At 50.6% G+C, this 25,050-nt stretch overlaps 2 protein-coding genes across 3 annotated transcripts in view; one reads left to right on the top strand and one right to left on the bottom strand.

Annotated features, from left to right (window-relative positions):
• Positions 1 to 3,439: 3,439 nt before the first annotated feature.
• Positions 3,440 to 15,100, bottom strand: RLBP1 (retinaldehyde binding protein 1). The gene is made up of 8 exons (XM_032391994.1): positions 15,045 to 15,100; positions 12,725 to 12,814; positions 12,326 to 12,454; positions 10,666 to 10,870; positions 9,078 to 9,256; positions 5,336 to 5,494; positions 4,309 to 4,419; positions 3,440 to 3,990 (listed from the first exon to the last, which is right to left on the bottom strand). The coding sequence occupies exons 2-8, from the start codon at positions 12,734 to 12,736 to the stop codon at positions 3,832 to 3,834; spliced, it is 954 nt and encodes a 317-aa protein (XP_032247885.1). The 5' UTR covers positions 12,737 to 12,814; positions 15,045 to 15,100; the 3' UTR covers positions 3,440 to 3,831.
• Positions 15,101 to 23,309: 8,209 nt separating this feature from the next.
• Positions 23,310 to 25,050, top strand: part of FANCI (FA complementation group I) — an 80,380-nt gene continuing 78,639 nt past the window's right edge. For both annotated transcript variants that reach the window (XM_032391945.1, XM_032391944.1), the window contains exon 1: positions 23,310 to 23,374. The gene's annotated coding sequence lies outside the window, so the exon portion shown is untranslated. The remainder of the gene's footprint in view (positions 23,375 to 25,050) is intronic.

Below are 25,050 nucleotides of genomic sequence, written 5' to 3'. Positions count from 1 at the left end.
GGAATAATTATAAGAAGAATGCCTATCTCTGAATACTGAGAGGATCAAATACAAGAATATTTTTCAAAGTGAGAGTGTTATTTTGGGCAGTGGTTTGGCTTCTTCTGCTTGGTTCCCACTTATAAATCACTTCCGGGGACAGTGTAGGAACCAGAAGAAAAGAACGTGCGGCCCCAACTGGGGTGTCTTAACTGCTGGGTCCAAGGGGAAAGCTGAGTTGGGCCCGGATATGGTTCTCAAAAACATTCCTGGGCTTGGCAGTGGTGACCAGCGCGCGGATGCATCATCAAACCCTGATCCCAATCTTTTCCTTCCTTAACATGGTCACCTTCAGAAATCAAGTGTACCCGCCAACACATTTCCTGCCTGAAGGCAGGGCAGCTTCTGGGCACAGCCCCCAGGGAAGATTCTGGGACAGATAGCCAGCATCAGCTGCTGCCTCCCCACAGGGGCTTTTGCAGCCCTGTTCCTCTGCCCTCTCGGCTCAGGAGAAAGAGCCAAGTGCAAAGTTTGCTTTTAAATCCTTAGATAATAAAACCAGCCTGAGTGGCTTCCTCCATATGTCAACACACAGGACTTGCAGCAGTGCATATCTGGACCACCTGGGAAGCTTGGAAAGCTCTTGATGCCCAGGCCTCGCCGTTTTAAAGCTCCCCAGGGAATTCCAGCCCACAGGGATCTCGTTAAACTGAAGATTTGAATTTAGCAGATCTGAGGTGGGGCCTAAAATTCTGCACTGCTAGCAAGCTCCCAAGAGGGACAGACACCACCGTCCTGGGACCCCACTGTTAGTGGTGAGGTTCCTGGGGATCCTGTGAGCTTCTTTCTCGACCCTGCACTGCCGAGTTTGCTGAACACCAAAGCCACACCCACACCATGGGACGTGGGATTAAAAGATGGTCCAGTTCACCCCTCAGGTGACTCTTCAGCCCTTTTCCTGACTGGCTTAAGACCCGGCCTTCCCTCTTCCAGGAAGCTCTGCAGACCGCCAGGTAGCATTAGACTCCTCTGGCATCCCTTAGGGTAAACGAGAGAGACTGAGCAGTGTGGCCAGTCTCGTTCAAGACTCTCTGAAGCTGGTGGCCTGTTTCCCTACTGGGACCTCCACTCACACCTTCACAAATTGCCTCCATCTGCTAACTGACAACATCCCCCAAAGGTCCATGAGAGGCTGGCAGAAATGCATCATTGTGACTTCGCAAACCCTCACTTTGTTCTAATTACTTCTATGTGGCAGAATCCCAGCCTCATCCCAGATGTCTCCAGAAAGAAAGCCGTTCTGGGCAGCAAACGGCTGTCATAAAATTCATGTTTCGTTGTCCCCCTTCCCATACTTGGTGGCTTTCAAAAGAGTATTTTATTGTCCCTCTTCCTCTCTCATGAACGTGGCGGTGGTGGTCACATATAGGAATCCAGCATGTAGGCAGCTGGGATTTTGTGAGGCTGAGCACGGCTGATTTTAACATTAACATTTATGGTCTTCAAACACGTTCTCCCAAAGGGGGCACCACCCTTTCTGGACAGATAGCTGGCCCATCCCCCCACCTCTCTGTCGTGCCCCGCTGGTCTCTGCGCCTGGAGGGGCAGTACCAGGGCATGACCGGCAGGGGGCGACGCCAGCCCACAGTCGGAGCTGACTCTCTGGGTCCCAACCCCACAGCCTCTTCCCCGACCAGACTCCGACACTGAGCTGAGGTGCTAGCCCTCCTGATTGTAGGGGCGACCCCAGCGTCCCGTTTGGATCTGAGTGAGAGCCAAAGCCGCCCCAAGAGCCTCCTGGTCAGCGTCTGCCTGTGGTTTTCTCCACATCCTGATCTCATTTGTAAATTAGAGCCCCCATGAATCAGAGGGTGGGCCTGGGCTGCATTTACAAGGGCTCCTGGCAATTCGGGACCAAGGGAAAGATAGAAGTCATTCAAGAGGGATCAGCCTCTGTTTCCCTCAGATTTGGGACACAACTCTCTTGCAAGACAATTAGAAGTATATCCTGAAAGGTTTAAAAATTTCTTTAATTCAGCCTCACCCCCGCCCCCACTCTACCAACAGCTCTACCGTAGGGTCACCAATGCTCCCCATCCTGGCTAATGCGAGCCTCCGTTCTCTGATCACTCGACCCGTCAGCACCCCTGCACAGGGGTTCACGCCCTCATACTTGAAATACCTTCTTAGCTCCAGATGTTCTAGGAGATCCCTTGGGGTGCAACCAGAGTACCCTCACTCTTTTAGGTTTAACTACAAGAGTTCCATGTAAGATTTGATTTGGAAAAGGGGACCCTCACCTCCGAAGGGGTTTTGAAGGGTTTGAAGAAAGGGTTTGGGGAAAATCCTCCCTGGTCAAGCCTCTCACCCCTCCACCCACGATAATCTGCTATGATTCCTCCTCCGGCTCAGGAGTCCTATGTAAATATCATTTATGACCGTGGACTCTCAGAAGCTACTGGGATGATAAGCATACCCTGCACACCCTAGAAACGAAAGAAAGGATATAAGAAATAAATGCGTGTGTGTGTACATTCACACGTTCACGTACGCACACATACCCACACTGGAAAACAAGAACGAGGACTCTCAGTGGATCAGGAACATTTCTGAAGGAGTGAAAGCAGATGGGATTGGATTAAACCTACAGCCCAGGAAATCGCTGAAGGTCCTGCCCCAAAAAGTGGGCGCGGTACCCAGGGTGTTTCACGCCCACAACGAGGGGCAAGTGTGGGAGAGCCCTGGGGTGATCACTGGAGTCCTGGGGTACCCAGGCGGGTGCAGCCAGACCAGCCGACCCTCAGCCTCCACACTAGTCAGACTACAGGAACAAGAGTGTGCCCCCAGGTGGGAAAGTCAGTGGCGGATCTTGGGAGAAGCCCCTGGCAATGCCCACAAGCCCGGTGCCCAGCAGCCAGCTTCAGAGGGGAGAAGCAGGCTCAGCACACAGAGGCCTCTAAGGGGAGTCTCCCCCACACACTCAAAAATCGCCAAGCACGGGGCGCCTGGGTGGCTCAGTCATTAACGTCTGCCTTCGGCTCAGGTCATGGTCCCAGGGTCCTGGGATCGAGCCCCGCATTGGGCTCCCTGCTCGGTGGGGAGCCAGCTTCTCCCTCTGCCGCTCCCCCTGCTTGTGCTCTCTCTTCTCTGACAAATAAATAATAAAATCTTAAAAAAACAAAAAACAAAAAAAAACACTACCAGTCAAGGCAAGGGGTCTAGAGGAGAGAGCCTTGGGTGGAGAGACCCCTCATAGGACGGGACACAACCGCCACCCTGGAAGGGGGTCCCAGCTCCTGACCACTGCACACATCACACCCCGCCCGACTGAGGGGACAAAACCACCACAAAATGGAGCCACTTCGAGGCCGCTTCCACCCCAGAATTCCACATAAAAAAGCCCCCTCTTGCCTACCGGCCGCCAAAATTGCTGTTTGCCAGATCGTCTTATATCCCTCCTCTTTTATCCTTTTATTGTATTTTACTTTGGCAGCGGAGAGATCTTTAAATCAGCCTCCTTGCCTGTTTTCACAGACCCCAAGAGGTAGAACTGCTAGAAAGGAAATCATCGAGAAGCTTAGAGTCTTTGAAACTCAACCCCACACAAGTCACTGTCCTAAGCTTCAGAGGCAGTAGGAATATAACTGTCCCCAATTCTTCGTGTTCAAGGGAATTGCCCCTGCTTTATTGCCCCCCAACCTGGGAGGAGGGTGACACCTGAATTCATCCAAGCTTAAGGGGGTTCAGGGGAACCACAGCCACCTCAGGCAGCCCTTTTCCCAAACTTCTGGGTCCAGGACGGCTGAGGAGAGCCGGGGGGTGCTAACTACAGGTAGATGGCGGGAGACGTCCTCAGAAGGCTGTGTTCTCAGCTTGGCCCCGGGGGCCAAAGAGATGCTCAGCAACCACCTTGCCGTCATACTTGGGCAGTGTGCCCCCAAAGTCGGAGGGCAGGATGTCCTCATCAATCTCCTGGAAGAAGCCAGAGAGGTCATCTCCATGGACATAGACCTGCAGGGAAGCCGGGGAGACAGAGCTGAGTGTGTGGGGGGGTGCCCTCGGGATGGGAGACAGAGGGGAGGAAAGGGACAGGAGGAGAAAGGCACAGCATGCCCCGTCTGCCTGATGGTGTCCGTCTCCACAGTCCTCCGTGTCGTGCTGTCACTCAGCTCAGGACCACGGCACAGAGTCTGAGGAGGGCTCAGGTGGGGTCCCCTCCTCCTCCCACCCTCATCCCCCTTGTCTCGTGAACTCTTTCCTGCTATGGCCACCACCCCCTCACTGGCCAGAGAATTGGTGAGCACCCTCCCTGTGTGACCACGCACTCACCCGTTGGAGCAACTTGTTCTTCAGAAAAGGCTTGACCATGTTGTAGGTGGTGGTGAAGTACCACGGCTGGTGGATGAAGTGGACGGCTTTGAACCGGGCTGGGAAGGAATCCTGCAGTGACAGAGAGTGCTCCAGCCCATGGCCCCAGTGGCCTCAGAGGCTCCCACTCACTCCCCCACTGCCTCCCCCATGACTTGAGGACACACTTGTCTCATCACATGATTGCCCCAAAGGATAGCCCACTAAAGGTTCCATTCCTGGGCCAGCAACTGGGGAGCCTTGGCTTCACCAAGGCTCCAAACTGCAGGGAGGTAACCCCAGAGGCCATCCCTGCTGATGTGTAACACCTTGCCATTAGGTGAAGTGAGGAAATGAAATGCTAGCCTTGCTTGGTTTTTAGGTGACCAAGCTTTTTCAAACCCACTTGCCTGCTGAGTGGACTGAAAACTATTAGAGACCCCAGGGACACTACTATCATACCTCATTGTCCTTCAACACCTACCGCCCCCCATGACCCCCATCTCCCACCCCTCCTTTCCCAGATATACATAAAGCAGATTTCGGAAGGACTTCTGACACATCAGTATACACAGGAGTGAGCCGTCAGGGACATTAACGATCATCCCTTTCTTGGGACAAATTCACATTCAAAGAGAAGCACTGTGACATGTGTGGACAGAGAAGGGGATTCCAGGTCAGAAGGTGTAGGTTCAAGTCTGACCTCTTCCACTTTAGAGTTTTATGATCTTGAGAAGTCACTCAAGTCTCTGAGCCTGGGTTTCAAGGTTTGTAAAATGAAGCAGAGAGGAGGAAGGGTCTGCTCTCAAGGAGTTAAGGAATGAATGTGAATGCTTGGCACACTGTGGATCACCATCCAAGACTTTGTGGTTGTCATTCCTCATTATGGCGCTAGGTGGTGGTTAGATCTAGGGTCCTGGCGAGCACCATGAAGCAGGGCACCTGGGCCCAGCTTCCCAGCCTCCTGCCCTGTGAGAGGCTCCTGCAGGAGAGAGGGCGGAAGCCTCACCTGGAGCATGTCCACCATCTTCCTAAGATCAGAAGCCCGAAGTCCGGCAGCCTGCTGCATGGTAAAGCCCTTGAAGTTCTCGATGATGCAGAAACCATTAATCTGAGTTTCCTCGTTCTCCAGTAGCTTCTCCAGGATGAAACAATATGCCTGCAAGATCTTGGACACAGAGTGGACAGGCTGTAAGACCCAACATGCAAAGATAATTAAGGCTTAAGGTCCTGAGGGGAGAACTAACTAGTACATCCTTTACCGGAGGAAATTTGTCACAGGCTTTAAATGGGGACATTCCACCTCTGTGGATATGTCCCAAGAAAATAACCTTGAATGTCATATCCATGGTTAGATGCTAGGGTGTTTTTCCTTGCACCCTTTTAATAGTAGAAACATTGGAAACAACCTAAATGCCCAATAATAAGGGACTGGTGAAATTATGGTACATTCATGCCATGGAATATTCTGGAGCAGTTAAAATTATATATATACAATGAAATGATACAGGAAAATATTCATTCGTGATATATTATTGTAGTATATGATCCCATTTTTATAAGAAAAAATTGTGTGTAGTGTGCATGTGTGTGCATGTTTCTAGAAAAAGTAGATTGGGGGATGCCTGGGTGGCTCAGTCAGTTGAGGGTCTGCCTTCAGCTTGGGTCATATCTCGGGGTCCTGGGATCAATTCCCATGAGAGGCTCCCTGCTCAGCGGGGAGTCTGCTTCTCCCTCTTACTCTCCCTCTGTGCTCTCCCCATCTCTCAAATAAATAAATAAAATCTTAAAAAAAAAGAAAGTCGATTGGAAGGATGTCAATGGTAGAAATCTCTGGTAGAATTGTGGATGATTTTTAATTTATTATTTTTTTGCATTTTCTAATAAGTAGATATCACCATGTAATAAGAAAAAGTATTTTTAAATAGTGTTTTTTGTAAAAGATTTTATTTTTGGGGGGGTGGCTCGGTCAGTTAAGCATCTGACTCGATCTCAGCTTGGGTCTTGATCTCAGGGTTATGAGTTCAAGACCTGCATTGGGCTCCACGCCTACTTTAAAAAAAATTTTTTTTTTTAATTTTTTTAAAGATTTTATTTATTTGAGAAAGAGAGAAGAATGAGCAGGAGGGAGAGAGAAACTGAGGCAGGCTCCGCACTGAGTACAGAGCCTGACACGGGGCTCGATCCCATGACCCTGAGATCATGACCTGAGCCAAAACCAAGAGCCAGATGCTTAACTGACTGAGCCACCCAGGCGCCCCTAAAGATTTATTTTTAAGTAATCTCTACACCCAATGTGGGGCTCAAATTCACAACCCCACGATCAAGAGGTGCATGCTCCACTGACTGAGCCAGCCAGTACCCCAAGAAAAAATATTTTTAAATCTCTCCCACAAACACATACACGCCCCTCAGTCCTAAAGCCAGTATCTTAGTTAGTCTAAGACACCACGCCTGCTCCTAGCATCAGGAACAAGATAGGGATGCTCGCTAGCTCTACACTATTTAACCCTCTGTTGCAGGTGTTAGCCAATGTGACCAAGTGTTTTTAAAAAAATGCGTAAGTAGAGGGGCGCCTGGGTGGCTCAGTCGTTAAGTGTCTGCCTTCAGCTCAGGTCATGATCCCAGGGTCCTGGGATCGAGCCCCGCATCGGGCTCCCTGCTCCGCGGGAAGCCTGCTTCTCCCTCTCCCACTCCCCCTGCTTGTGTTCCCTCTCTCGCTGTGTCTCTCTGTCAAATAAATAAATAAAATCCTAAAAAAAAAAATTCATAAGTAGAAAAGGAAAAGAAAAACTGTCTTTTCTATTTACAATAATATGATAGCATTCTTGGAAAACCCAAGGGAATCAATTAAAAAACTACCATAAATAAAAGAATTCAGGATATAAAACTAATAACCAAAACCAATAATTTCATATATACCAACAATAACCAATCAGAAGATATAATGGCAGAGAAAACCCCATTTATAGCAACACTTAAGACAAACTTAAGGAAAAATGTGCATAATGTTTATGAGGAAAACTTGAAAAGGCTCCTAAAAGTTCAAAAGTAGGGGGCACTTGGCTGGCTTAGTCAGTAGAGTGTGTGACTCTTGATCTTGGGGTCATGAGTTTGAGCCCCATGTTGGGTGCAGAGATTTCTTTAGCTAATTAATTAATTAAAATAATAAAGGGGCTTCTGGGTGGCTCAGTCATTGAGCATCTGCCTTCGGCTCAAGTCATGATCCCAGGGTCCTGGGATGGAGCCCCACATCGGGCTCCCTGCTCCGCGGGAAGCCGGCTCCTCCCTCTCCCACTCCCCCTGCTTGTGTTCCAGCTCTCGCTGTGTCTCTCTCTGTCAAATAAATAAATCTTAAAAATAAATAAATGAATAAATAAATAAATATAAATTAAAAAATTAAAAAATAATAAAAATACAAGTTCAAAAGTAGGCATGTAAAAGGGACGGTGAGGCACCCTTCATTCGTGGGTAGTATGGCAGGACATGATGTTGCATTCATAAAGATGCTAATTTCCCCCAAGTTTGCTCCCAATAAAAGTACATTTCTCCTGGAGCTAGACAAGTTAATTCTAAAGTCTATAGGAAAAGGTAGACATAAAAGAATAGCTAGAAAATCCCTGAAAAAGAGGAGTCATAGGATAGAACTAACCTTAACATATTAAACATTCTACACAATCTCTGTAATTAAAACTGTGTGTGTTGGAGCATGAATAGACAGAGACTGATGGCACAGAATACAAGTCCAGAAATCATCCCAAATGTATATGAAAATAGAGACTGTGATTAAGATGGCATCTCAAGTCACTGGGAAAAAAGATGGACTGCTCAGTAAATCATGCTGAGACAACAAGACAGCGTCTTCAAAAGTGGGTCTGTACATTTTTTTTTTTTAAGACTTGGAGGCACATGCCAAAGTCCTCCTGAGACAAACCCTAATTCCCCCCACTTAGGGTAGCTCTCTTAAGGGCCTGACAAGCAAAATCACACACATATATATAAATGCAGAAAATACAAAAACACTAATTCAAAGGGATACATGTACCGTTATGTTTATTGCAGCATTATCTACGGTAGCCAAATAATGGAAGCAGCCCAAGTGTCCATGGAGAGATGAATGGATGAAGAAGATGTGGTACACATGTGCAATGGACTATTACTCAGCCATAGAAAGGAATGAAATCTTGCCATTTGCAATGACGTGGAAGGAGCTAGAGAGTATAATGCTAAGTGAAATAAGTCCATCAGAGAAAGACAAACACCATATGATTTCACTCATATGTGGAATTTAAGAAACAAACGAGCAAAAGGGAAAAAAGAGAGAGAGGCAAACCAAGAAACAGACTCTTAACTATAGAGAACAAACTGATGGTCACCAGAGGGGAGGTGGGTGGGGCGACAGGTAAATAGGTGATGGGGATTACAGAGTACCCTTATCATGAAGAAAAAAATAAAATCACATGATAAAAAAGAAATCAAACGAATACTCTTCAAGTCATATGGTCAAGTAAATAAATATACGCAGAGAACTCAGGCTGCTTAATAGGTTGAAACTTGGGCTTTCCAGAATCTCTCCCAACCCACAGTCCATTAATCCCTGTTCTCTGTGTCGCTCTCAGCTTTCAGCATTCGGCAGGGCTGACCCACGGCTGTCACTGCCACTTGGCAGGGGTACCAGGGAGTAGTCATGTATGGGCCAGGGGCCCTGCCTGCAAATTCTCCCCTGCCCGGGAAGGTCAGCCCCCACTGACCTCGTCGAAGGTGATTTCTTCGGAGTCCCAGTTCTCGATGTTGAAGAGCATGACCACCCGGCCATACTTGTCCCGAGTGGAAAGGACACCAGGGTAGCCGGCCTCCACGGTGCAGCGGACCGCCTCCAGGGACAGGCTGTCGAAGAGCTCGGGGTACTGCAGCCGGAAGTTCACGTAGCCTGGCGGAGGGAGAGCAGACGAGCCCCTCAGGGAGCCAGCCCCTCGGGGAATGGCACACAGCAAGATTCCAGAGACCCGGACTCCTGCCTGGCTCCTCCACAAGTGTCCTGTGTGCGACCAAGCAGGGCACAAGCAACCTTTCTGAGCCCCTTGTCTCCTCTTCAAAACACGGTTGGCCTATCTCACCAAACTGCTGCAGTAATCAAATGCGATTCTAGGTATGAACCTGTAAACCGTGCCAACATGAGGTGTAATCCTGAATCTGAGGACGATTATTACTTGTTATTTTCTCTTGCCCACGGGCAGAGATTCAGGCTTCCCAGTTGGGCACAGGGTTAGCTGCATAGAAAAGACCCCAAGATCAAACCTCAACCCCACGCAGAAGCCAAAGGCCCTTCCTGATTCCAGAAGCACTTCTCCCACCCACAAACCCCCCCTTACCTGTCCTGAACAAGTCCCCGCCTCTCGACCACCGAACCCTAGAGGGACCAGGCCCAGGAGAGGTTCTTGGGGAGCATTTGCCTAGGGAATGCCACTGACCTCCTCACCGTTCCTACCACCCTCCAGGTATAGCCCCACCCCCATCTCATTTCCTTTGCATTTTTCTTCAGAAGTTCCCTTTGCCCTGGAGCCTTCCTGGCCACTTTACCTAAAACTCCAACCCCTCGGGTCTTTACATCCACCTCCTTTATTTTTTCCTCATTATCCTTTCTTACTACCAAACAGTTTAGGTAATTTTATTTTATTTCTCTGGTTTATTATTCCGCAGTTAGCATATGAAGTCCATGAAGACAGTTCCTGTCTGCTTTGTTCTCTGCTGCATCCTTTGGCCTAAAAGAGTGGTTGGCACAGCGTGACTGTGAATTCACTTTTGGGGAAGGAAGAAGTGAAAAAAGGAGAATCGTTAGCCTGCAGAGGGCCTGCTGGGACACCCCCTTCTGTCCGCCCCCCCCCAAAGATTGGATTTCCTTAGGAAACCTGTCTTGAGCCAGCCAACAGGCCCAGGCAGTTCTGTCTTCAGGGCTCCTTCCCAGGGCTGGCACCGTCTCCAGCCCCACTCCGCATGAGGCTTAGGTACCTGCAGGGCGACGGGCACACACCCCCCCTTTCCTGCAGCCATGGTCAGCCAAAGCCTAGGCTGGGGTGGGGGTGACGGGAACGCTCTCCAGGCCTGGGAGAAAGGGGAGGGGAGCCAGACCTCTAGGAACGCGGAGGCTGTTGAGTTCACACCCCATTTTCCGAGTAAGGAGAAGGAGGCTCCGGGTAAGGATAAGGACTCGCACAGGGTAGGGAACGAGTGGGGAGGGGAGGGGACAGCCTCCTCCGTGCCCGGGTGAGAGTCAACGCCACCCTCACCACCTGGGCGCCCCAGCCTTCGGGAGGCGCTGCCTCGGGGCGCGGGTCTCACCTCTGAGCAGCTCGTAGGCGCGCCCCACGTGGAACTTCCGCGCGCGGATGAAGCGCAGGAAGAAGGCGCTGTCCCTCCCCTGCACGCGCTCGGCCACCGCCCGGGCCAGCTCCTGCCCGGAGGCCGCCTCGGCCTGCACCAGCTCCTGCAGCTCTCGCACCACGTCCTCCCGGGTCTCTTCCCGCTCGTTCAGCTCGTCCTTGGCCTGGAACGGGGTGGGGTGGAGGCAGCGAGGCCCAGACGGGCGGGCGCGGGTGCGGAGCAGGCCGCCCAGGCGAGGAGTCCCCTGCCAGTGCCAGCCCGGCCGAGGGGCCGAGGGCTTGCCGCTGGGGCCATGGCTCCTCTGCCCCCAAGAGCAGCATCTGCACTGGCAGCCCCTGAGACTGCCGGTTACTTTCGCAGAACATTGGGTCAAACTGCGCATCCTGGGTTTGTTGGCAGGAGACCAACAAAGGGGTCAGCGTTTCTAAGGACAGCGGCTTCCCCTTCCTGGAGCCCTTACGTAGCACTCTGCTAAGGCCTTGAAATACCGAAGGCCGAAACCCACCGCCATAAAGTGAGTATCCACATCCCATTTCTCAGGATGAGCAGACTGAGGCCCCTAGAGGTGAAGGTGACCCAGGTAGGAAGGGGTGGAGCTGGGGCTCACACTCAGGCTGGACTTTCAGTCACTTCTCTCTGCAGCCTCCCAGGCTTGATTCTGATCTTTTCAAAAACAAAGATACCCCGCAGAGGGGCGCCTGGGTGGCTCAGTCGTTGAGCGTCTGCCTTCAGCTCCGGTCATGATCCCAGGGTCCTGGGATTGAGCCCCGCATCGGGCTCCCTGCTTGGCAGGAAGCCTGCTTCTCCCTCTCCCACTCCCCTGCTTGTGTTCCCTCTCTCACTGTGTCTCTCTCTGTCAAATAAATAAAAATCTTTAAAAAAAAAAAAAAAGATACCCCGCAGACCGCAGCCTGCCCCCTGCCCCAGAGCCTCTTATTCCTCCCCTTGTTTGGGTCTGCAGAACTCTTGCGCATGCCTCAGGCAGCTGTCTCCTTGGACAGCAGGAGTTGGGGGGGGAAGGCAAAGGAGGGGGACTCAGGTCTGGGGGAACTCAGAGCGCCTTTCCCTGGGCAACAGAGATGCAAGCTAGGAGCCCAGGCTCAGCTCAGGCCAGGACAGCTCTGCCACTTTCTGCAGAGCACAGTCTGATCCTCTCTGAGCTGGTCCAACAACCTTCTTCAGAGGTACAAAGGGCAAGACCCAGAGAGGGAAAGCTACTTGCTCAAGGTCACACAGCAAGTTGAAAGTTAGGTCTGATTCTAGAGCTCAGGCTTCTTGCCTATCCAGTGGGGGCAGCAGCTGGGTTCCTGTTCCCCTGGGCCACTTGCAAACCAGTGTTCCTCATATCTGCCTCTAGTCACCCAGGGGCTCTAGGTCCTGGCATTGATATCTGTTGGTGCTATAGTCTCGGATTAGGCTGGCCTGGATGCTGGTCAGCGCAGTGTTGCTGCCATGGCCCTGACCTCCAGAACGGCCCCTAGAACAGGCCAGTCCGTTCGCTCCAGGATATCCTGGAGAGCTGGGGCTGGACCCGTCCTACAGGAGAGAGGATACTGTCAACATTCCCCCTTGTTCGCCCGCCCCAGCCCGCCCCTCCCTGCACCCCGGGCCACCTCACCTTCTGTAAGGTGTGGCGGGGGAGCTGACTGCACGGGCCAAAGACAGGTCCATGGTCCTTGGTCGTAAGCCGCTCCAGCTGGGCACGGAGCTCTTGTTCCTCTTCAGGGACCACTCGGAATGTGCCCACCTAGGCAGAGAGAAGTCAGGAAAAAACAGGGAGAGCCCCCCATCAGCTTGAGCAGGCCAGTGCAATGGGCCTGCTCAGACCCTAAACTAGTACTTTTGTCCAAGGTCACTGTTAAGCCTTCTCCCTTTGGGTGGGGTCCCGGACCACAAAGGGATTGTACGGGTGAGTGCCCATAAGGGTCCTGAGCAGACCAAACAATAGAGAAATGGGGAGGGAGAGAAGGAGGAGGGAAGGCAGATGGGGGGGAGACCAGAGCACAGGGGTACTCACGCCCTCTGACATGCTGCCTCTCTGGAAGACTGAATCCTCAGAAAAATAAGGGCCTCACTTCTGTGCTGGCCTCTCCAGGCGGCCTCCTCCCTAGGGCAGGAAGTCAAGGGGGGCAGTAGTCTGGACAGACCATTCTCTTAATGTCTCAGAACAATGGATCTCAAACTTTTGAGTGCATAAGAATCGCCTGAGGAATCTGGTAGAAATACAGGTGCCTGGGTCCTGCATGCACCCTGTGATTCCGACTCAGGGGGTCTGAACTAGGGCCAGGAATCTGCATTTTAAAGCAGCACCCCATCACCCCATCACCACCACGGCCCTGAAGAAAATGATCCTTGGGCTACACTTTGGGAAAGACTCCTTTGAGAAGGAATACACACAAATACCGCAAACCTTAGTTCTTAAGATGAGTTGGTGCAGCCAGGGAGAGCCTAGTTTTGGCCTCCATTCTGAAGTTACATGATCACTGCAGAATAAGGCAATCGCTCCTCCTGTCTGTGGCCCTCCTTCTCCAGCCCAAAGGGGGATCTCGGAAACTTCCCAGCCTAGTGGATGGCCCCTTCTCTGGTGCATTCATTCCCAGGAGGGGTGATGACTAGTTATGTAACCAGAATACCGGGTGTGTGTTCTGTGCTCTGTGATGCGCTAAGTAATTTCAGATGAGTATCTCAGAGCCAGAGCCGGCATTATTCTCCCCATCTTACATGGGAAGGAGCAGACCCCAGGGAGAGTAAGTGACTTGTCCACTGTCGCACAACCAGAAACAGCCAGGGATCAGGCCCGGAGACCAAGCTGTGACGTCCCATGAGCATCGGGACGCAGCCTCTTGGGGCAAAAGTTGGGCCTGGGTTCAAAGTCTGTCTCTTCCACTTGCAAGCTATGTAATTTAACCTGAGTCTTGGTTGTCCCCTGGAAAAGGGAGGTGGAAGGAGGGTAATGAAGGTTCAATTAAATAACGTGCAGAGAGGCAGTGCTTGGCCACCAGAACAAATCTCATCCATTGCCCACATGACAACCTGCTCAACCCACTGAGTATTTTTGGAGACAGCTTTCCTGAAGCCAGATTTTTTTTCCTCTCCCCCTAAACATCCCCACTGCCTTTAAAGGAGCTGTCACCACCCTGCTCCTGTCTCTGACCAGGTTCCCACTTGTCAGTTCTGTCACCTGCTCATTTTTGGAAAGTAACGAAGGTGAGACTTGAACCACCACTTTGACAGCTAGGGCCAAGACCTCTCCAGGCAAACTCCCTAGGAGAATGGGTGTTACAGAAAACCCTTTAGGGTCAGAGAAACCTGGGTTGGAACCGAGAGTTGTCATTTACCACCCACATGACCTTAGGCAAGTTATTGAACCATTCTGAGCCTCAGTTTCCCCATCTTCAGATTGGGGATAATAATTGTACCTACCAAATAGAGTTGTAATGAAGAGCCTATCATTTCTGTAAGGTACCTAGCACAATGTTTTGCTCTAAAACGTGATTTCCCTTCCCTTTCTTAGCATCAGACTGATCATTGCCCTAGTGTGCCCAGAGAGACTGAGAGGATCCCAGAGCCCAGGGAATATCTGAGGATCTCCTAATTCCCTGCCTCTCCCACTCCCCAGCTCCAGCCAGGGCAGGGAACCCACCAACTGGAATCAAATCTAAGCCTTGTCTCTGGCAGGTAGACTTCCAACTGTGTGGACACAGAGACAGACTGAAATACTGGTGTGGCCTCCCTCACTTGCGTTTTGCTGGAACAGGAATGGAGAGGCTGATAGAATTGAGCTTAGGCAGGCGAGATAGTGGCAGGACACCCCCAGCCAGTTAAGCAGATCGTTAGGACAAGATCCTAGAGCCTCGAATTAGAAGGTGAAAGTCAGTACAGCAGTTCTTTTAAAAATATGCCCAATCTAATTAATTTTGAGTTTTTAAAATACTGATTTATGAACTATATACAATGAAAACACATTCACCCCCATTCCGTGGTGAAGCTGTTCCCTGCCATCTAGGGTTGCCAGATAAAATACAGAATGCCCAATCCCGTGTCCATTCCAGATGAACAACAAAGACTTTTGAAGCATAAGTATGTCCCATGCAATATTTGGGACATACTTACACTAAAAAAGTCTTTGTTGTTCATCTGAAATTCACATTTAACTGGGTGCCTTGTATTTTTATTTGCTAAATCTGCCATCGGGTTGATCTAGCAGCACTTGGAGAATGGCCAGTTGGTTTCAGTTTTACAGGCAGCCTGGGATGTGGTCTCCCCACCCCCACCCCCCCAATCCTCATCCCAGTCCTGGGCTCCTTGGCCCAGCCAGACCCCTGCTACTGACTTACCTACGAGCTCTCCTTAGGGCTACCTGGTACCTGCGTCCGCCGTCCTCCTCCTCCTCCTCCTCCTCCTCCTCCTCCTCCTCCTCCTCCTCGAGGAGCCTGGAGGTTGCCTCCACTGGGGGCGTGGTCCAGTCAGCAGGCTGGGATTAGTGTGTCACAAGGAACTTCTCAAGGCCCACAGTTTCCCCGTTAAATCAGGCTTACAGGGAGGCCCAGATTGGGGCAAGTGAAGCACCAGGGGGGCGGGGGGATTGGCCTGGGCCTGGCTGCAGCCACCTCAAAGCCCTCTTTTGTGTGCTTCTGCTCCTGAGTTCCTGCTCAGCCATGTGGAAGCTGGGCAGTGGGGGTGGGATCTGGGCCAGCCCCATTCCCTCCTCCTTGCTCACTCGCTCGCTCTCTCTCATTGCAGGGGGGTCTGAGAAAGCACATCGCAGGGTAAGACATGCAAGAGATGGAGGGAAATTTTAAATGTGATTGTGGACGCAGTGGTCTTGGTGGCAGATCCAGGCCTGTCACTCTCCCGCCGGGTGTGGTAGATGTCACCTCCGCAGTGAGTGGGGCGCCTTGGATAAGGCGGAGCGGGAAGAGGGCAAGACAGGCTGAGCCGCCTTCTAGGCAGTACGGTGGAGTGATAGGAGCCTGCTTTGGAATCAGGCTGCCCACTTTTAAATCCTAACTCCAGCACCTTCTAGCTGTGAGAATTAACTTCACCACTCTGACTCAGTGTCCTCCTCTGAGAAGCTGGGATGATGGGAGGACAGGCTCGGGGCTTTAGTGAGGATGAAAGTGCTTAGCTCAGTGACTGACACTTAGTAAATGTAAATGCGCAGTGAATGCTGACAGTTACCCCAAATGTGCAATTAATATGCATCTGGGTGGAGGGACCCACATTATCCAACCCTCCGTAAGATAAGAAACCCCTCTGCTGCCGCCCCTCAGCAGGTGGCTTCCCAGTCTCCGCTTTGGTATTTCACTACTGGGGGTGCAGTGGAGGGTGGGCGCGGGATGATTTCTCTAGAGTATTCTTTCTCTGGGATGCCAAGGGCAGGGAGCTCCCTGTTTTTACTACTGGATGATCCTCCTTGTTTTAAAACTCATCCTTGGTCTGACCCCCAAGCAGCCTTCTGTAATGTCACCCTCGGTCCTGATTTTGCCTCCCGGGGGTGTCTGGGACAGGTTCTGTGCACAGGACATTCTCCAGAATCCATCCCCAGAAATGCTTTTTGGTTTTCCCCCGAAATAGTTCTTGGTTTACAATCGATTCCTACTTAGGTAGATTTGGGATCCCTTCATCCTCTTATGCTCTCTCCAGACATCCTGGGGCTTATGAGAGTGTCACGGAGGGGCAGTCCCTTGGAGCAGCGCCTGACCCCCACTTGTCTCTCTAGACCCCTTCCTCTAGAGCAGACCGCAATGCCTGGGCTTGGATCTTGGGGTGCAGCTAAGTAACCTTAATCTCTTTTCTTCTGACAGCCCCTTTCCTGGGCTCCTGCTCAGGCTGCTGTCTGACTTTATTTCCTCCCAAGTCCTCCCCGGAGCTGGAGAACCCCTCATTTCTATCTTTCTGCTCCCTGAGGGTCTAGTCCTGCACTGTCCGCTAGCCCGCCGTAGCTTTTTAGCACATGAAATCGGATAATGGCACCAAAGAATTGTAACTTTAATGAACTTAAATTTAAATGGAAAGGTTGGTACTAGATCCAGTTATTGGAAAACTGTGAAGTATGTTTGGAATGACTTAGGTGTGTGCTTCTACTTTTTCAACTGTAAATTCTGTGATCAAGTATTGAGAGTCCAACATGAGATGTGCTATAAATATAAGATACCTACTGGATTTTGAAGACTAAGCACAAAAAAGAGCATAAAATTTCTTTTTTTTAATTAAAGATTTGTATTTTTTTATTTTAGAGAGAGCACGCGTGCACGAGCGGGGGGAGGGGCAAAGGGAGAGGGAGACTCTCAAGCAGACCCCCTGCTAAGCACAGAGCCCAACAAGGGGCTTGATCTCAAGACCACCGTGAGATCATGACCTGAGCCGAAATCAAGAGTCAGATGCTTAACCGACTCAGCCACCTAGGCACCCCAGCATAAAATTTATTAAGGATTTTTACATGACTTAATATTCTGAAGTGGTAGTGCTTTGGAGTATATCGGGTTGAAAATATATGAGTTAATTTCACTTGTTTCTTTCTCCTTTTTTTGATGTGGTTATTAGAAAATTTAAAATTTTCGGGGCGCCTGGGTGGCTCAGTTGGTTAAGCATCTGCCTTCGGCTCAGGTCCTGGGATTGAGCCCCGCGTTGGGCTCCCTGCTCGGCGGGGATCCTGCTTCTCCCTCTCCCTCTGCCTGCAGCTCCCCCTGCTTGTTCTTTCTGTCTCTCTCAAATAAATAAATAAAATCTTTAAAAAAAAATTTTTTTTTTTAAATTTTCTAATTTTAATGGCTCTCATTGTATTTCTAATGGACAGTGCTGGTCTAAACCTTACTATTCCTTGGAGTGTGGCCTGTAGACCAAGAGCATCAGCATCATCTGGGAGCTTGTTAGAAATGCAGAGTCTTAGGCTCTTCCCCAGACAAGAATCTGCAGGTTAACAAGGACCACCCCCCCAGTGATTCCTATGCACAGAGAAGTTTGAAAAGCACTGCCCTAGAGTATCTGGCCCTTTCCCCCTCCTGCCTGTGCCCAGCTCACTACCTTGCCTGACCTCTCATGCCCCATCAGCTCTGAGGATTGGTGGGGAAGTAGATTGAGGATTATCCTTACCACCACCCTCTTCCTCTTTGGGGCTGGCCAATGGTGAGGTGGGGGGGGTGCAGGAAGCGGAGAAAGGAGGATGGGGGGGGATCCTAACCTAATTCCAGGCCACGATTGCTCTCATGGGTGTGCTGGACACCTGTAAAATGGTGTTACGGACTGAATTGTGTTCCCCCAAATTTACGTATAGGAAGTACTATCCCCTCTCAGAAAGTGACTGTATTTGGAGATAAGGCCTTTAAAGGGTAAGGTAAAATGAGGTCATGGGATAGGCCCTAATCTGGCTGGTGTCCTTATATGAAGAGGAAATTTGGACACAGACAGTTACAGAGGGAAGATGATGTGAAGACAGAGGGAGAAGACAGCTATCTACACGCCAAGGAGAGAGGCCTGGGGAGAAACCAGTCCTGCCGATGCCTTGATCTTGGAAAATACACTTCTGTTGTGTAAGTCACTCAGTATGTAGTACTCTGATACGGCAGCTTTAGCAAACTAACATAGATGTGATTCAGGACTTGTCCCCCGGTGCTTCCAAGAGCGTGAGCTTCCAAGAGCGTGAGCTTCGTGGGAGATAAGGGAGGGTGGATGAGAGCTCCGGAGGAAGGAAGGACAGAAGGCCCAGCATAGCCTCAGTCAAAGCCAGCTGAGAGAGTGCCTCGCGAGGAACATTCCTGTGCACCGAGAACACTTGCAGGTTAAAGACCCAAACAAGAGCTTTTCAGGATGCTAGCAGACCATGAGGCCCTTTTTAGGGAGCAGAGCTTCCTGTAACACTATTTTCTGCTCACGGTCCTGCCTCTGCCCTCCCCCCTCCCCCCCCCCCCCCCCCCCGCCCCCAAGAGTCACGTTCATGTCTAGCTCCTGTGCTAGAACAATAGTTCCCTTGTGTGAGGGGGGACGCTGCCCTCATTGGCCCAGACACCTGTGCTGGCCGTGTGGGCAGACAACAGCAGCCTCCCTGGCTCTCTCTCCCAGGCTGGAGGCAGGCAGGGAGGGGGCTCGGATTGGCTGTGCCCCCATTCTGTACTGTGACAGGTCCCTTACCTGTGGTCCTTCCAGATGTGAGGTAGAGAGGATCTTCCCCTTTTTTACAGAATAGGGAGCTGAGAGTCAGAGAGATGGGAGGCCCTGCCCAAAGCCGCACAGTCGGTGGGGAGTGGGGTCCTGGTCATTCTAAAGCCCTCTTACCGTGCAACACGCAGGCTGTGCTCCGTCCTCCAGAAGTGACTGCTCAGGAAAGTCACACCTGCCCCCTGGCTTCTGGGGAAGGTGACATCACCTCACTTTCCTGAGGGCAAGAATCTGGTCACCACCATTCCCTTTTGGCCGGTAATAATTGTCCTGGGCTCGACCCCTCCTTCGGAAAATGGGAAAACCCAGGTCGGGGGACATTCTGCACCTTCCTTACAGTTACACGGTGGGAATGAGGGTGCCTTGACCAGCATGGGCTGCCCCACAGAGCTAAAAAGCTGCAGGTCTCCCGGAGCCATGCTCATTCCCCAAAGAAGGGTCTGCTGTGGTCATGGGGAAGTGCGCAGTGCCAGTGGTGAAAGCAATGAGGATAAATAAAATCTATCGGTATGCTTGTTCAAAGGTTATTTTTGGTGAGGTAAGGTTTAACAATATGAGGAAAAACAAACAGGGTGTATTTCCAAAAAAAACTAGGGACATTCTCATAATGAACCACGGTATAATGACCAAAATCACAAAATGAACATTGATATAATACAATTGGATAATCTACAAACCTTTATTTAAATTCCAGTTAGGGGGCGCCTGGTGGCTCAGCCATTAAGCGTCTGCCTTCGGCTCAGGTCGTGATCTCAGGGTCCTGGGATCGAGCCCCACATTGGGCTCCCTGCTCGGTGGGAAGCCTGCTTCTCCCTCTCCCACTCCCCCTGCTTGTGTTCCCTCTCTCGCTGTGTCTCTCTCTGTCAAATAAATAAATAAAATCTTTAAAAAAATAAAAATAAAAAAATAAATTCCAGTTAGTTAGCATACAGTGTACTGGGATAATCTACAAGCCTTAATCAAACATCACCAATTGCGAGAGGCCAGTTTTTAAGGATTACTCCCTCCCAGCCCCCCCGTCCTGTCTTTCAGGCCTCTGAGAAAAAAAGAGACCAGTAGGGGAAGGGAGCTAACATTTTTATTTGTTGTGGTTGTTCTGAACTTTTCTTTTTCTTTTTTTTCTGTTTTTTAAGGCTTATTCATTTATTTGAGAGAGAGAAGGAGGGGCAGAGAGAAAGGCAGAGAGAGTCCCAAGCAGATTCCCCCCTCTGAGCTTGGAGCCCGTTGCGGGGCTCGATCTCATGACCCCGAGATCAGGACCTGAGCCAAAACCAAGAGTCAGACACTCAACAAGTTGTACCGCCCCTGGTGCCCTGTTTTGGACTTTTAATCTTCAAATGATTTCAAATTCACAAAAAGCTTTAAAAGTAGTAATATATTTTTAAGTCAAAATCTTGGGTTTGAACTGTTAACATTTCATTGAGATAATTTAAAACTGTATTTTTCTAAGGGTGAGTTCATAATTCTGTACCCATTTAATAAATATTTATGAAGTCACTCTGTGTGTCAGTTTTCTAGACCCTGGGGATACACATAGTAAGCTGTTAAACCTCTACCTCAAATCCTACCAGGTTGGAATTTCTTCAGGGTAGACTCAGCTGGTTCTCCTTAACAATCCTATGAGCTGCCCAGATAGTATTGTCCTTTTTTTTTTTTTTTGGCTAATTATCTTCACCATTTTCAAATGTACACTTTAGTAGTGTGAAGTATTCCTATTATTGTGAAACAGATCTCCAGAACTTTTTCATCTTGCAAAACTGAAACTTCGTATCTATTAAGCAATAATTCCCTATTTCTCCCTCCTCCCCAGACCCTGGTCAAGCATCATCCTACTTTGTGTTTCTGTGAATTTCACTCCTTTTGATACCTCTTATGAGTGGAATCATACAGTACTTGTCTTTTTGTGATGGGCTGATTTCACTTAGCATAATGTCCTTTGGGTTCATCCACGTTGTAGTAAGTGACAGGTAGCATTTCTTCCTTTTTAAGGCTGAAGATTATTCCTTTGTCTGGATATATCACATTCTGTTTATCCATTCAATGTCCATGAAGACTTGGGTTGTTTCCACCTTTTAGCTTCTGTGAACAATGCTGCCGTGAACACGGGTGTACAAATATGTGTTTGAGACCCTGAGTCCAATTCTTCCATATTTAGACCCAAATGTGGGACTGCTGGAGGGAACTAACAGTATGAAGGGTTTCTAAGTGCTAGGCTTTCGATACGTGCTACCTTGATTATTCTCTTAATTGAGTCGCCCTTAAACCCAGGCAACTAGAGCTCTTGGTCTGGGTGGCTGCCTTATTAGCCCCCTTCCTAGATGATGAGATCAAGGATCCTAGAGAGTGTAACCACCAAAACCCACATGCCTGCCTTCAGACCACGCTCTGAGTACCTTCCAAAACATCCCCAAAGTCGCTTCCTTGGCCTATACAAACCCCTTCCTCGGTCCACCCTCTCTAGGGTAGGCGGGCTGGTGTGCACAACTGTAGACCCAAAGGGGAGCCAACAGCAGCTCTAGGGGGGAGGCATGGGGTAGATCTTCATGCAAACATATGAAGCCCCTCACACTGCAAGACCCAGTATCCTGAATGAAAGGGGGCCTCCATTTGTCCTTTTTCTCTGGACTCTTGCAAATATCAGTAGTTATAATGTTACCACACAAATGAGAACTACTGACAAGGTCTGAAGAACATTTAGTTCCACTATTGCAAACCTGGTTTTAATTGGCTGTTTCTTCTAAAGTCAGTGTTCTCACCAGCTGCCCAGTGTAGGAATTTAGTTGGTTGAAGCAGATGAATATGGTTTGTTGCTTAGTAAGGAAGCCTGCACCAGGGTGGGAAATACTGTTATTCATTTGAGTCCAGTCTTTTCCTTTGCATGTGTAACAAGAGGGAGAAAAGACACTGAACTGTCAATGCCACTGGGTAGACACTCACACAGGCAGTTTAGTAAGTGCAGCTGGGATGCACGACTGGAGGCTCAAAAAGGCAAATGAGCCTGCTGGATGACACAACCACATACATTCGTGGCTGTATGGCTCAGTCCCATAAGCAGCCGAGAAGGGAGGCTTTGTGGGGAGAAGATGAGGTAAAGTCATCTGTATCCTTGGCAAGCTAAAGGATTCCTTTCAGGAATCATCTTCCAACTCAGCTGCTGTGTTTTAGCCATATATTACAGCTCAGTATTGGGCCAGAAACGTGATAGAAGTAAAAGTTGCTTAAGAAGGGTCATAAGCAAGAAGCAGGCCTGGACAGCTTAGAGGCATCCTTCTCTTCCAGGGGTTGTTTCTTCCAGTACTGGCCAAGTAGACCCATCCCACCCCTGGGGACGGGCGGACGGGGGCGGGGGGGTGGTGGTGGTGTCAGGCTCCACACTGAATACCTCTGATCTTAGCATTCCTTCACATGCCATTTGGCAAGTCCAAATCTGAAGGCTTCCTCATCACCCTGTCCCCAAACCTGCAGCTTTCCCTGTGCTCCCTGTGTCAGTTCCCTGGCATTATCAACCCACCCCCACCTATCACTCAAGCCTGAATATTCCTCAGCTCCTCCCACATCTCCCCCAAGCCGGTGCACTCTACTTCCTAACCTTTTTCACATGCAGTCAACTCCCTTCCGCCTGTCCCCACTGCAACTACCTATTTCCAGGGCAATTTACCTAAAGGGTCCTGCCTTCAGTCCTCCCCGCCCCCATCATCTCTTTTTAAGTCTCTGCAGCACTCACCTACCAGAGAGATTTTTCTACAATGTGAATACAGTTACGTCCTTCCACTTCTGCTGTTTTTCCACACTACCCCTGATGTGAAAAGGACTTCCAAGCCCCTGCTTTCTCACCCCCACCCAAGCACCTTCACCTCCCGAACTAGTCAGGGGCTTGCTTGCTTGTTGCTCTCAGGCCCTTTGCCCAAGCTGCTCCTTCAACCTAAAATAGATTCTAGATCTGCCCCTCCATTGCTCTTTGCTCTACTGTCGGTTGTTCAGTTAATAAATACTTACTGAGCATTTACTGCTTTGCCAGACTATGCGCTAAATGCTAAGGTTTTGCAGGGGTAAGAACAAAAAGCCGCCTGGCCACTTGGGGCTTACATCTTGGGGGTTACTGGTACCTCCCCTAACGCAAGGAGTGGGACACCTTCATCTGCCTTCCAGGTGCTTCCAATGCAAAGACCTGGAGGTCCCTTGATTCGGCCCATCTCGTGCTCACTCTTTCCCTAACAGTAACCAAGAGGTGTTAACGGGTGAACACCACGCTCCAGGTACGTTCAGGCCACACTGCGCATGCTCTCTGCGGTCCTGAATGCGAGTTCGCCTGCTGCGCCTCCCCGCGACTGGGAGTGGGAACGTCCGAGGACTCCCGACCCCTTCTGCCTTAATGGTACATCCCACGCGCGTGCGCCCGGGCAGCGGAACTAAGCCGCGGGGGGCGGGGCCTGTAGTGTCCCGTGACGGAAGTGCGGCGGCGTGCGGTTGAGCGCGCTTTTTGGAAGTTGGTTGTGGCGGCGAGGCCGAGGTAACTGTGCGGCGGGGGCGGAGGGGGAGGCTTCGCTCGCTGCCCGGGCGTAGGGCCTCAGCGCCTCAGGGAGGGAGTGGGTCTGTGAGGACTGGAGGCCTGCTGTTGCGAGCTGGCGCTCTGGTGTTTTCTCTGGCCTGTCTCCCGCCGCGTCCCTCGGGTTCCGCGGCTCCCTCCTCCCGGGCGGGCCACCCTCTCCGCCCTCCTGTTCTGCGTCTGAGACATCTCACCCCGTTTCACCTCTGTGGCCCGGTCACGGCCCGCATCGCCGGCCGCTTCGCTTCCAAGTTTGCGTTTCCGTGTTGCTCTCGGGGGAGCCCCGGCCCGGAAACCCGCGCGTTTCCCGTCCCTGAGCCGCGCTGGTGTCTGGACGAGAGGTGCTGCGCGCTTCGCAGTCGCCTGGTAGTTCATCTCTGGTTTTCGGCCGAATTTAGCAAATGCACCCGCTGAGATAGATTTCAGCGTGTTCTCCCTCTGGCTGCAAGGCTCTCTCGGTCAGTGTGCCCTTTCTGCATTTTCTCGGCCCTCCCCAGCCCCCCCACCCCACCTAGGCCCTGACGGGGGCGGGGGTAGTAATTAAGAGCATGGGATCTTGGGGTCTGGAGCTGAACAGGACTGGGTTTCATTTCTGCCTCTGCTACTACTGGCCTTCTAACCCTTGGGACAATTATGTAATCTCTCCAAATCCCGAAAGATCTTCATCTAAATTGGAACTAGTAACACCTACTTCATAGGGTTGGTATGAGGATCAAATTAGTGAATGTAAAGGGCTGGGGCCCAGGGCCTAGGGAGTTCAGTAATTCATTTGTTCAGCCAGTATTTATTGGGCACCTATTACAAGGGAGGTACTGGGGACGCCTGGGTGGCTCAGTCGGTTGGGAGTCTGCCTTCCGCTGGGGTCATGATCCCAGGGTCGTGGGAGGGAGTCCCAAGTGGGGCTCCTTGTTCGGCGGGGAGCCTGCTTCTGCCTCTGCCTGCCATTACCCCTGCTTGCGTGCTCTCTCTCTCTGACAAAATCTTAAAAACAAAAAAACAAGGGAGGTACTGTGATTAAGTACTGGAGGTTCGGTGGTAAACAAGACCAGACATGCCGCCCCCTCCCCCCGCCATGGAGTTTATAGTCAAGTGGGAGATACAGTCCTAATCTAGTAATTACAAAAACGTTAAAGGTGTAGTGAGGGTAAGAGAAATTACTGCTGCCTTGAAAAGATGTAATAGGGGAGTATTTAGGGGCACCTGGGTGGCTCAGTCAGTTTCTGCTCAGGTCCTGATCTCCGGATCCTGGGTAGGGCTGAGTGGGGAGTCATCTTGAGATTCTCTCTCCCTCTCCCCCTGCTCGCTCCCTCTCTTTCTCTCTAAATAAATAATTCTTAAAAAAAAAAAAAAAATAGGGGAACGTTTAACCTAGACTGAGCTTCTGGGGAAGTGTAGATTGAGCTGAGATCTGAAGGATTTGTAGGAATTAAAAGACTGGCGGGCAGGGGATGAAAGGAGGGGTATGTATAGAAGTTCCAGACTGAAAGTTAAGTGTAAGGGCCTGTGGCAGGAGAACTTGGGGGTTCGAAGGACTGAAAGCAAGGAGTATATAGTGATGAAGGGGAGTTAGGTGCTGGCCAGACCCTGCAGGACCTTTTAAACTGACTTCTGGATATTGGACTGATAGGACAGCAGTGGAA

Source organism: Phoca vitulina, unplaced genomic scaffold, assembly GCF_004348235.1.
Source record: "Phoca vitulina isolate PV1807 unplaced genomic scaffold, GSC_HSeal_1.0 scaffold65, whole genome shotgun sequence".
NCBI lineage: Eukaryota > Metazoa > Chordata > Mammalia > Carnivora > Phocidae > Phoca > Phoca vitulina.
Note: the sequence above shows the minus strand (reverse complement) of the source record. Positions and strands in the feature narration are given on the sequence as shown.